This window comes from Nannospalax galili, unplaced genomic scaffold, assembly GCF_000622305.1.
Source record: "Nannospalax galili isolate Female #2095 unplaced genomic scaffold, S.galili_v1.0 scaffold1287, whole genome shotgun sequence".
In the NCBI taxonomy this organism is placed as follows: Eukaryota; Metazoa; Chordata; class Mammalia; order Rodentia; family Spalacidae; genus Nannospalax; species Nannospalax galili.
The window spans coordinates 576,593-589,445 of record NW_008357051.1 but is presented as its reverse complement, the minus strand read 5'-3'; the positions used below and the strand labels follow the sequence as shown (position 1 = coordinate 589,445).

The window sequence follows — 12,853 nt, the reverse complement described above, 5'->3', positions numbered from 1 at the left end:
GTGTGTGTGTGTGTGTGTGTGTGTGTGTGTGTGTGTATGTGTGTGTACTTATATGTATGTGTGTATGGAGGGGGTGCCTATGTGTATGCACATGTGGAAGCCAGAGGTCAACCTCAGGTGCTATTCCTCAGGAACTGTCCACCTTGTTTTTTGAGACAGTGACTTTCACTGACCTGGAACTTGCCAAATAGATTAGGCTAGCCAACCAGTGAGCCCCAGGGCTCTACCTGTCTCTACCTCACTAGTACAGGGTTTACAAATACATTCCACCACTTCTGGCTATTTTTTAACATGAATTCTGGGGATCAAGCTTGGGTCCTCATGCATACAAGGCAAACACTTTACCAATTGAGCATTTCCCCAGACTTTGTTTTTGATTTTGGTTTTTGTCTTTTTGTGAGACGGTCTCATGTAGCCCAGGCTGGCTGTGAACTGACTACATAGCTTGGCTTTGAGCTCCAGATCCTCCTGCCTCCTCCTCCCCAGCACTGGGTACAGGTGTACCCAACAGCACATGGCATTTAGAGGGTAGGGCTTCTTCATAACTGGAGGCTGGTACACTGCAAGAGGCCAGAGCATGAGGTACCTGTCATTATAGAATAGTTTGGAGCCCAGAGCTGCTCCCTGGGGAGAATGTAAATATTCCTTTGTGGTCCTTTTGAAGGATGAATCAACATATTTAGGCATTCTATGCCAAGTCACAAGTTTATTTGGAGGCTTTTGTTTTGCTTTGGTTTTCATCCTGATCCCATGTCTCCTAGAGGATTTGAAATCAAATTCATGGTACTTCATTAGAAGTCATTTCTGACCCAAAGGTTTTGCATTAAAAAACAAGTCTAGATTTGGTTTTCAGAGATTCTACATGGCCAGTGCCTCACCTGCTCTGTGAGACAAACACATTGTATTTTAAAGGTTTCTCATCATAGCTGCCCTTTCTGTGACTGCTGGTGTAGAAGCATGGGCTGTTGGAAGTTGCTGTTGGAAGCTGTCAGGAGTCTGGCACAGCACTGTTCTTGGGCCAGCTGTGGGAAGCCAAGCATGCAGTCTCCTGACTTTCACTTAGGGCCTTTATCAAATCCTGTGACAGAAGCTTGGTCACAGTACATTCAGGACAAGCCCCTGCTCAGGGCTACAGTACTCAGGGCTTTGACTGTGACCCTGACCCTGATCCAGGAAGCCTTTGAGATTGCTCAGCCCCATAGGCTGCTGCCAGAAGCTTCTGACAACTGAGAGCTTCCTCTCCTTTCTTAGCTCATCTCCGTCAGGAAGTTCTGGCACTTTCTGTGCCATTCTGCTGGCCATGTTAAAGAATCCCAAATAAAATAGTTTATCATTGGCAAACTCTAACATTTTTGAGGTAATTAAATTGACTTGAAGTAATAGGGATAGGAAAGGAGACTCCCAGGTCAGAAGACTTCCCAGGGAAGAAGCTGTATTTTGAGAACACTTTGGGTCCTCACGTCTACCTTGTGCTTCATCCTCAGGGAGGCTGCCATCTTGAACTTCAGAACCTGTAGGTGTTCCGTCTTCCCTCTTTCCAACCTTAGCCATGACAGAACCACAGGAGTTCAGACCATGCCTCCTCATGCATTCCCTGTCTTCAGATTGCTGGGAGAGTAGCAAACAGTTGTGCAGAGTGGCAGTTTCCCTCAGTTCTCCAGGACCATGGGCAAGAAGGAAGGGTGGGGCCCACAACGTCCCCATGCCCCATTTACAGTGGCACAGCAGCCATCTTCTAGTTTCTAGGACTGGAGAGCAGCCTGTCTCTTCTGGTGTGGACATTTACTGGGCTCTGTGGTTTGTTGCCTTAGTCAGACTGGGTGGGATGTCATCTCCTAGGATCATAGTATGGCTAGTCCTGTCCCCACAGGATGGTAATATCCTCTTACCCTTCTCTACAGGCTTACCCTAACTTATAAGTATAACGTTTATACACATGAAACTTTTCAAAACTGACTTTTTGTAAAAATCTTGTCCCTTTGGGGTTCTGTGACTCTAGTTCCCATAGTCCACTGAGTGGGTCACTAGTCTGTTCTGGTCACACCTGCCCCAGATGGCCTGAGCCAGGGGGATGTGTCAGGCAACTCCCTAGCAGAAGGCTTGCTCTGTTTCCTGTTGGTGTCTCCGTTTGGGGGTTTTCCCCATTTCCTCACACCCTGGTTTTCCTTCCTAGGAGAGAAGCGGTTCCCGAGGGAGAAGGCGGAGCAGGTTCTGGATAACCCTGAAGACCTAAGGGGTTCCACTCAGTTCCCCGTGTTGAGACAGGGCAGAAGTCCCTACAAGCGCAGCTTTGATGAGGGGGATATGCACCCTCAGGCAAAGAAGAAGAAAATCGACCTCATCTTCAAGGATGTGCTGGAGGCTTCACTGGAGTCCGCCAATGTGGAAACCCGCCAGCTGGCCGTGAGCACCTCATTGGTCATCCGGAAGGTCCCCAAGTACCAGGATGATGCCTATGGTCGGAGCTCAGCTGTCATGACCCATGGTCTGCAGAACGTCTGCCGGACCCAGGGAGAAGGGGACTGGAAGATTCCCCAAGGGGTGGCCAAGGAGCTAGGCCCATTGGAGGATGAGGAGGAGGAGCCTACATCTTTCAAGGCTGACAGTCCTGCTGAGGCCTCCCTTGCATCAGACCCCCATGAGCTGCCCACCACCTCCTTTTGCCCTAACTGTATTCGCCTGAAGAAGAAGGTTCGAGAACTTCAGGCAGAACTGGATATGCTCAAGTCTGCAAAACTGCCCGAACCCTCTGTTCTGCCACCGCAGGTACTGGAGCTCCCCGAGTTCTCAGATCCTGCAGGTAAGTCAGTGCAGATGAGTTGCTGTCCGAGGGAAGAGCGCACAGTGCACAGTGTGGAGGGTGGCCCAGAGCGCTCTGTCGGAGTTACCTGCCAGGAGACCCGAGGAGTGCAACGCAGAGGTGACCACCTCCAGGGGTGGAAACCCACGTCCTCAGGTGCCCACGGCAGGCCAGCTTGCAGCTCTGTGGGACATTTCATGTGCCAGCCTGTATCCTGCTTGTCAATAAAGGAAGTTGCACTGCAGGAGGGATGTGTGCTGTGTTTTTGACCTGTTCCTTTCTCTGGGGGCCCCACTGCTGTCTCCCCTACAGCCTGACTTCTCTCTCCCCAGTTGTGAGTATGGTGTGTACTGGGGGCTCTGATCACTCACCAAAAGCAGGCCAGGAGCACAGCCTGCTTCTCTCTGGACTATTTTCTGTCCACATGGTGCTTGGTCCCCAGCCTGGACTTCTAGTAGAATGAAGACTCGGGGGGCCTGGGGTAGACAGCTGCATGACTTTGCCCTTTTCTGCTGGCTGCCTGGATGTCTTCGAGTTGTTCAATCACTGGGGAACTGGGGAGGATTTGGGTGCACACCTGCAGCTCCCTCACACTTCCTATCTTAGGCACGCCCTTAACTAAGAATGAGGTGGAGCAGGCATCAAAACTGCACAGTGCCTCGGTATCCAGGCTGCCTTCAGTTCAGAGCTGCATGTTTCCCTTGACCATGTCAGTGGTGGGTATTCCATTGCCAAGTGGGAGTGTGACAGTAAACATTCCGCCTTCACCAGCTTGCCTCTTCTAGAACATTCTATCTCAGAAGCAGCTACACATTGAGATTGAGTATAGGCAGCCTGGAGCAAGGTGGGCGGATTTGAAGGCCAGTGTGGATGATCCATGGGGAGGAGAAGTCACCATGGAGAGCAAGAGTGTTCTTAAGAAGATTCTAGGCTGAGGTTCCACGTGAGGTGGAACCTACTCTCAATCACACTTCCTGTTGAAGTCTATGTTTTCAACCCCAGATATAAATGTTTCTTTCCCTTCTGTTTTTCAGCCTCAGAGAGTATGGTCTCAGGTCCTGCCATCCTGGAGGACGACGACCAGGAAGTGGATTCTGCAGATGAATCTGTCTCCAACGACATGATGACTGCAACAGATGAACCCTCCAAGATGTCCTGTGCCACTGGGCGCCGCATCCGGCGCTTCAAGCAGGAGTGGCTGAAGAAGTTCTGGTTCCTGCGGTATTCCCCTACCCTCAATGAGATGTGGTGCCATGTGTGCCGCCAGTACACGGTGCAGTCCTCGCGCACCTCTGCCTTCATCATCGGCTCCAAACAGTTTAAGATCCACACCATCAAGCTTCACAGCCAGAGCAACCTACACAAGAAGTGCCTGCAGCTGTACAAGCTGCGCATGCACCCCGAGAAGACAGAGGAGATGTGCCGCAACATGACCCTACTCTTTAACACTGCCTACCACCTGGCGCTTGAGGGCAGGCCTTATCTGGACTTCCGGCCCCTGGCAGAACTGCTTCGTAAGTGTGAGCTCAAGGTGGTAGACCAGTACATGAACGAAGGGGACTGCCAGATCCTCATCCATCACATTGCCCGGGCACTGCGAGAAGACCTGGTGGAGCGCATCCGTCAGTCACCTTGCCTCAGCATTATCTTGGATGGGCAGAGCGATGACCTGCTAGCTGACACTGTGGCCGTCTATGTGCAGTACACTAGCAGTGATGGGCCCCCAGCCACTGAATTCCTGTCCCTGCAGGAGCTGGGCTTCTCTAGCACAGAGAGCTATCTCCAGGCCCTTGACCGGGCCTTTGCCGCCCTGGGCATCCATTTGCAGGGTGAGAAGCCAACTGTTGGCCTGGGAGTAGACGGAGCCAACATCACTGCCAGCTTGCGTGCCAGCATGTTCATGACTATCCGAAAGACGCTGCCCTGGCTGCTGTGCCTGCCCTTCATGGTACACCGACCCCACCTGGAGATCCTGGATGCTATCAGTGGGAAGGAGCTTCCCTGCCTGGAGGAGCTGGAGAACAACTTGAAACAGCTACTCAGTTTTTACCGCTACTCCCCACGTCTCATGTGCGAGCTGCGCTCCACAGCCTCCACATTGTGTGAGGAGACAGAATTCCTGGGGGACATCCGGGCTGTGAAGTGGATCATCGGAGAGCAGAATGTCCTCAACGCCCTCATCAAGGACTACTTGGAAGTGGTGGCCCACCTCAAAGATGTCAGCAGCCAGACGCAGCGGGCAGACGCCTCAGCCATTGCCCTAGCCCTGCTGCAGTTTCTCATGGACTATCAGTCCATCAAACTCATCTACTTTCTGCTGGACGTGACTGCTGTGCTCTCTCGCCTGGCCTACATCTTCCAAGGAGAGTACCTCCTGGTGTCACAGGTGGATGATAAAATCGAGGAGGCCATCCAGGAGATCAGCCGGCTGGCTGACTCACCAGGAGAATACCTACAGGAATTTGAGGAGAACTTCCGAGAGAGCTTCAATGGGATCGCCATGAAGAACCTCAGGGTGGCCGAGGCCAAGTTCCAGTCTATCAGGGAGAAGATCTGCCAGAAGACCCAAGTCATCCTGGCGCAGAGGTTCGACTCCCGAAGCCGGAACTTTGTGAAGGCTTGCCAGGTGTTTGACCTGGCTGCCTGGCCCAGGAGCAGTGAGGAGCTCGTGAGCTTTGGTCAGGAGGACTTGATTCAGATCTTTGACCACCTAGAGGCCATCCCCACCTTCTCCAGGGATGTGTGCCGGGAAGGGCTGGATCCCCGGGGAAACCTGCTGATGGAGTGGCGAGACCTCAAAGCTGACTACTATACCAAAAATGGCTTTAAAGACCTCATCAGCCATGTGTGCAAGTACAAACAGAGGTTTCCATTCTTGAGTAAGATCATCCAGGTCCTTAAAGTCCTACCCACCTCCACCGCCTGCTGCGAGAAAGGCCGCAGTGCCCTCCAGAGGGTCCGCAAAAACCACCGATCCCGCCTGACCTTGGAGCAGCTCAGCGACCTGTTGACAATCTCCGTGAATGGACCACCCATTGCCAACTTCGATGCCAAGCGAGCTCTGGACAGCTGGTTTGAGGAGAAGTCTGGCAACAGTTATACACTGTCCGCCGAGGTCCTCAGCAGGATGTCGGCCCTGGAACAAAAGCCTGTGCTGCAGGCTGTGGACCATGGCTCTGAGTTCTACCCAGACATGTAGGGAGCCCACACCACAGAGTTCACTAAGCCGGTGAATATTTTTTTAATCTATACTCATAAGCTTTGATATATTCTATAAATATATATTAGATTATATTATATATATATATATATATAAACCTACACTGAAAATTTTTTTAAAAACTAAGGCAGCGCATCCACCGGAAGCTACTGGCAGCTTTCAGAAAAGGAGCAATGTCGGCAACGGACTCTTGTCCACACTTGGCAGCTGCACCCTACATGGCAACTCATCTTCACTCCCAGGAGCATGTGCTAGGGCCACACGTGTTCCTCCTAACAGTCAACCAACAGCATAAGCTAGAATGGCGGGTCTCTTCATCACTTTTAGGTAGCTTGTTTTGTTTGTGTCCTCATGTAGGGGTCAAGGGGCTTAGGGCTGGGGGTTGGGGTGGTGTTCTTGCCTCCTTGCCTAAGGTATGCTTTTATGACAAGGGCCTTCGTGGCCTCCTTGTTGGCATTCTGGTCCGGCCACATTGCATTCCTGTTTTCCACAGAGTGGGTTGTTCATCTGTTTGGGAATGTATGGGTCTTTCTTCCTCTTCTCACCTGACTTCAGCTTGGGAGATGTTGGTTGGTTTTCTGATGTGGATTCCCTCACTTGTCCCAGCCACAAATACAGTTAACTGTGAATCCTCCACTCTTCTCCCACGTTACTCCCTCCTCCATGTCACCCCTCCCATTCTCTAGGGTGTCAGTTCCCTTCTTCCAAGCCTCTGAAGGCTAAAGGTATTACCTGTTACACTGAACATTTCTTCACATCTGAGCTTGAAATCTAGGGAACAAGAAAAGGGGTGAGCTTTTTGCATTCCTATTTTTATTGCAGTGGAGAATAAAATGGTATAATTCCCTTGAGAACTAAGGCTCTTGGGAAGACAGTGAGCCAAGCTCTCTAAACCCCAACAGGGCAAAGATTTTTGCCTAAAAAGTAAAATGAAAGACGTATATTCAACTTACATGAATTATATTCTGTGTTTATAAACACGTTCGGGGTGGTTTCTTTTACTAATCAAAAAGACCTACTGTGTAGTTCTAGGGCAGGAGATGTGAATGCAAGTTGTGCCCTGGGTTATGCAGAATTCAGATGAGAGTCCCTACAGAAGTCATCTTTTCTGTAACAGTCTGGTGACATGTTCTTCAGCCTGGCCTAGGGTCACCAGGACACTGGGCAATATTCTGCTTGTGAACTCTTCCTATTTTGAGTAGGGTAGAGATGTCCTAACGAGAGAACAGAAAATGAGATGAGACTCTCTAGATACAAACCTGTGTGCACACTTGCAACACACACACACACACACACACACACATACACACACACACAAGCAACTGCAATATAAGCTTTACAGATGGCTGCTTGCCTCCTCCCTGGGGCAGGCAGTGGTTTAATCTAGAGGAGTTTGACCAATGTTTCTTCATGCATCTACCAGTATACCTCGCAAAAGAATTTTCAGAAATGTCCATGAGCTGTTAAAAACTTCCGTTCGTGTTTCCCCATCCGATCTGTGCAGAGTTTCTGTGCGGATCCCAAAATGCGGACACAGGTTGTCTTTGGGGAGGGGGAAGCTCTGAAGTCCCTGGCCACGGTCAGTTCTGCAGAGAGCTGTCCCTCTCCTTCAGTTCAGGGTGAGGAGATGTGGCCACAGGCAAGGCCTCCATACCCTCAGCCTGCTTGGCTCACCCTCCAGCTGTGGTGGCCCCCTTCCTTCTGGATTTGTCTCGTCTTTGAGGCCTTGTGGAAATGTCATTAACACTGAGCATTTGCTGCCCCTTCCTGGTCCCACAGTCTGCCCTGTCCTCCCTCAGATCCTCCCCTTGCCCCCATGGTCTTGGTGCTAAGATAACTTTTAGAATCATTGCTGCTAGCCAATAGCTTTTCATTATATAAATATATATTATATATTATTTTTGAAATGTTTTTGTTTTCAACAGTGATGTAGCATGTTAAAACTAGAAACAAAGCAAAACAAACAAAAACTGGGTCCTTCCAACTGTCCCACTGCCAGGTCTCATATGCTGCCTTCTCCAACGAATCTATACACCCCTGCCTGGTGACCTTCATCCTTGCCTGGTGACCTTCATCCCTCACCTCACCCCAATCCCCACCTTAACTTCCCCTCTCCTATGAACAGGGAGAGTTAGCGGGAACTAGGGACAAAACCCCAAAGCCCCTTTTCGTGGCTTGGATTTCCCCAGCCTTGTCCCACATGCCACTCTGAGCTGGTATCTCCTTCCACCTGTTCCTCCCACCGGGCCAAAGCCTAGCTGGGGTCCTATTGGGTGCTGTTGTGAAGCACAAGGTCCCCCTTTGCCTGGCTTCTGCCTGGGGACCTCCTCTCCCTTCACAGACACTAACTGTGGTCTGGGAAGTTTTCATTGACTATCGTAGGGACTGAGGTAGGCCGAGGATGGGGATGGATGGCAATGGGCAGCCACAGTGGCCTGGGTCTTTCCTTCTTGCCAACAATTGCCTTACACCTCTCTTCCCCAGTGTGTCCAGTGTGTGGGGCTTCCTCATCTGCTATGTGGGGTCCTGTCTAGGCATGAGGTACCCTAGGCCAGTCATGTGAAATCAGGGCTCACTGTCCCCTCACAAGAGACCATGACCCAATGATCTCAAGTCCCTCAGAGGTAAGGGTTTCTGCCAGCTTACACCACTGTGCTAGCTGAATCCCACAGACAGCCTGGAGCCAGGGAACTGCCTTGGGGTCTATAAGAATGAGCTACTCCAGCAGCAAATAGCTACAGGCAGTCACCTGTCCCTGTGTCCCCTACGGGGGGCTGCAGTGGTCACTGCCTCAGAGCCACTGAGAAGCTGTGCTCTCCAAGTCATACATTCAGCAAGGCACCTCTGAATCCCTGGTTGCTCATGGCTTGTGGCTTCTGTTGGATTCTGCCAGGCAGGGCTGTGGCAGATGCTCTATAGGCCACTTTGCCTTGGGACAGTGAGTGACAGGGAACAATGCACATGAACCCTGCAGTTTTTGCTTAGCTTGGATGCTTCCTGGGAGGGTCAAGGCTTCTGCCCTGTGAATATTGCTTGCGATCTCTGTGATTTTGGAACTAGGCATTTCTCACACTTCCCCTTCTTGGAGAAGTGATTGGACTGGCCCACCCCTCAGGTTTGGTCAGAGAATCACACAACTGGCTTGCCTCATACCTTGACTGGTTTAACAGACTGTGGAGAGGCAGTCTTTGCATCCCAGATGTGGTTGTGACTTAGAATGAGCTATGTCTCTGGGGCTGAGACTCATCCTCTCTGGGCTGACCAACAGTGGTTTCTTTGGCTCATGGAGAAGGTGGGTAGTGAGATGGAAGCTTGTGGCCATTGTGCAAGAAACCTTGCAGAGCCATAAGAAACACATGATTAAAATGTGCTTCCGAGTGGAAGGACACAAGACCATTGCCATTTAGTGCATGTGATGGGAGGACCACCTAGCTGCATGGGCAACCCCCTGCCCTGTCAGAATCCCTGCAGAGACAGGAGAGTTCAGGCATCAGAAATGGTACCCTTTTGTTTTTTTTAATGCCTGCTTATTCCATCTGTTTCCCTCCATCCTCACTAGGAAGGAGGGTAGACTGAGCTCCAGAACCTTGCATAGCCAAATTCCACATGTAGCCCTTGGGTCTATGGCACTTGGAGTCTTTGCCCTCTGCTCATGTTCCTGCGTTGAGTTGTGTTGCTGAGCTTTCTCCTTGGCTTGCTCACAACAGCCCTCTGATTTGGAGCAAGGCCCTTGGAGTGCCTTGGAGCACTGTTTAAGTGGTTTCAGTTTTCATAGAGCTAATGTTAAGAGGAGGACACAGGGGTAGGCATGGAGAGGGTGATCATGGTAGTGGGGAGATAGAAATGGACTCAAAATGTGACCTGGTCTGGGCCTGGGGACTGGCATCTCATTGCTGCCCACCTAGAGCCAGATGGTAGCCAGGAGAGGCCTGATGGGTTGAAGACTAACTTTTGTCTTCTAAAGTATCCCTACATTTTCCATCATGCCTCCTCAGGAACAGGAATTCAGCATCCCAGCCTGTTTTGGTTTTTGGTTTATGGTTGGGTTCACTTCCGAGTCGAATTTGTTTTGGGTTTTTTTGTTGTTTTTTTTTTCTTTTTGTAGCCCATATACCCCCATTTTGGCAGAGGGCTCTAGGCACACTGGAACTCATGCATACTTTGGGGCCCTTGAAGAGGCTGTCTAGCCAGACTTGGCTGAACAATTTAAACAAGTAGATGGGGCCTCCAGAGGCAAGGAAGGAAGGCTTGGGGAGTATCTGAGGTGGGAACACCCCTCCAGACACTGCCCTGGGTTCTGATCTGAACCCTTCCTCCAATCCTGGAGGAGACAGTGCATCAGATATGCACAGCCTTGTATTTGTTCTCTGTCAGTCAGGGTGATGAGCTGTGACTTTAAGAGTCTTTGAAGTGATCTTTGCATTTTAGCCAGAGGGAGAAAAAGTGCCCTTTGGAGAGGAAAATGGTACACCCCCCCTTCTACCTGGCACTCTCTCCCCCTGCCCATACCTTCAGATGGTATCGCCCTAGAAATACCTATGCAATCCAGTCTCCTTGGGAGACCATGCATGGAAGCAGGGGTGTGTTCAGTGTATCATACTAATGCCAAGGCATTTAGATTGTATATATGGGCATATACAATACGTATACACAGAGTAAGAGATTAAATCACGTCTATATATCTATAAATAATATCCTATATATTTATATATTTCTATGTTTTAAATCGATATAAAAAATAGAGTCTATAGAGCTGGAAGGGCAGCAGGGAAGCCTGGTGCTGTCTTGTGCGAAGGGGTAAGAAATAGGGCTTTGGAGGAGAGGTGGGTTGGGGATGCTCAGCAGGCCAGGTTTACTGGCCACTGTGGGGCGCCCTCTGCTGGGGAGTTGGAGAGAAAGGTAGCTGGGTCCTGGCCTCTCCAAGCACTTTCTTTCTTTTCCCATCTGCTCCTGCTGAGGTTGGAAGGAAATACTCCTGGGCTCCAGCTGCAGCACCCGCTACCTCCCCTCAACCATAAGCCTACACTTAACCACTCACTGCTGCTTGGTGTAGGGGGTTGGACTTGGTTCCTGACTTCTGGGGGAGGGACCACTGCACAAATGCCCCAATATCCCCTCCTACCAAGAATGAACAGCATTGATGGCAATAGGAAGGGGGCACCTGGGATCATAAATTGTCCATAAAGATAGCATGCCCACCTCCCAAATGCTGCCAGCCTCTGGAGGCCAAGCCTCTTGAGTACAGCCGTCCTGGCCTCCCTCACCCATTCACCCACTGTTGCCATGGCCCCAGGAGATGAAGGGGCAGTGTGAGCATTGCCAGGCAGCACTGTCCCCCACCCAGAGGCCCCACCAGATGGGAAAGACATATTCGCACACTCAGATACTTAATGGCAACTCAAGTTCCAAAGCAGGGCCTTGGCCCCGCTGACTTTGCCCAGCTGCAGCTGCTGGCTGTACTCAGGACAACACTGTCCCCTCCTTCTGAGAGACCAGTGGCCTCACCCACCTCTGCTGTGACAACAGGTTAGGTTTAATTCACATACACTGTTCCTGTTCTGTGACTGGGCACCCAAGCCCATGTACTTCCTCTGGGGAGGGCACCTTCCATAGTTTGTCCCCAGCCCAGTCCCCCTGAGTGGGAATGTCCTGGAGACTCCAGGGGCTCCTCTCAGGTGACAGCCTATGGTAGCATGGCAGAGGGCTTATGCAGCCCAGACAGGAGTCAGAAGTCTGTGGCTCTGCTCCCAGCCTCTATGTCATTTCTTCTCCCCTGCAAGTAGAAGGGTTCTGACAGGCATGGGATGATGGGGAACCAAGAGCAGGTACCTACCGTGCTCTCCTGACCAGCCTGACTTTGTGCTCCACAAACACACTCATTTCCCACACAGAGCCTCTTTGGGCCCCTGTCCTGCTCTTCCTCACCATCCTACCAACGGACCTCAGTCGCCAGCAGACCAGTCCTGTACCATAGTCAGGACTGTGTCTGCTCTGTCAGTGCCCATCTCCTTGAGCCACAGTCAGCTGCCAACCGGGCTGGAACATGCTCTAGTGCCTGGCTCAGTTGAGTCCAGGCCAGACAGCCCAAGCCTTCCTCCCACCACAGTGGGTCAGCACCTGGCCAGGGGATGGGCATTCCCAGTAGTAATCACACAATGCACTGTACCTCAGAGAGAGAGAGAGCATGCCACAGGGTATTGAAGAGACTGGCCTCCATACAGGGGGGCACAGCCACTCACAATACTGCTCATAGATCACAAAGGCCGGGCTGCCCTGGGGCATCCCTCAATCTTCCCTTCGGTCTCCTGGGAAGAACCCGCAGTCTGATTCCATCGTTTTCAGCCCCAGGTCTCTCTCCTCTCCACTCCCCCCCCATGCTGCTGAACCATTTTCATGTCAATCACAAAGGAAAAATAAAGTGGGGGTGGGGGAAAATACCTAGGAGTCTATTATCACATACATATTAATATGTTAATACTTTCTTTCTTAAAAACAAAAGCCTCTAAATGTTATTATTTTGCAGACTACGCTTTATAGTACCTGTGTGACGGGCGCTAGAACACTGGATACAGATAGAGCTATGTTGGTTTATCATAATCTGTATGCAGAATCTTTCCTTTTTGTCATATTATCCTTGTAATGTAAGAAGATTATTAATAAAAACATTTAAATGGATGAACCAAGGTCAGATCCCTGCCTTCTTGCCTCTGGAATAAGCCTGTGTTCTCAGTGAGTCATATGGACCCATCAAAGGGCTCAGGCATCAGGTTGGAAAGAGCTGGAAGAGCACTCTTTAGATGCTTCCCTGCTGCTCTCCTTTCCCCCATAGCAGA

The 12,853-nt window shown here is 50.7% G+C and overlaps 1 protein-coding gene across 6 annotated transcripts in view; it reads left to right on the top strand.

The window, feature by feature from the left end:
- Nucleotides 1–12,637, top strand: part of Prdm11 (PR/SET domain 11) — an 83,008-nt gene extending 70,371 nt beyond the window's left edge. For 5 of the 6 annotated variants that reach the window (XM_017794854.2, XM_029557142.1, XM_029557140.1 and 2 more), the window contains exons 7-8: nucleotides 2,174–2,800; nucleotides 3,835–12,637. In XM_017794854.2, coding sequence (XP_017650343.2) covers nucleotides 2,174–2,800; nucleotides 3,835–5,999 — 2,792 coding nt within the window. In that variant the 3' untranslated portion in view covers nucleotides 6,000–12,637. The remainder of the gene's footprint in view (nucleotides 1–2,173; nucleotides 2,801–3,834) is intronic. The other variant, XM_029557143.1, reaches the window with a different exon arrangement.
- Nucleotides 12,638–12,853: the final 216 nt, after the last annotated feature.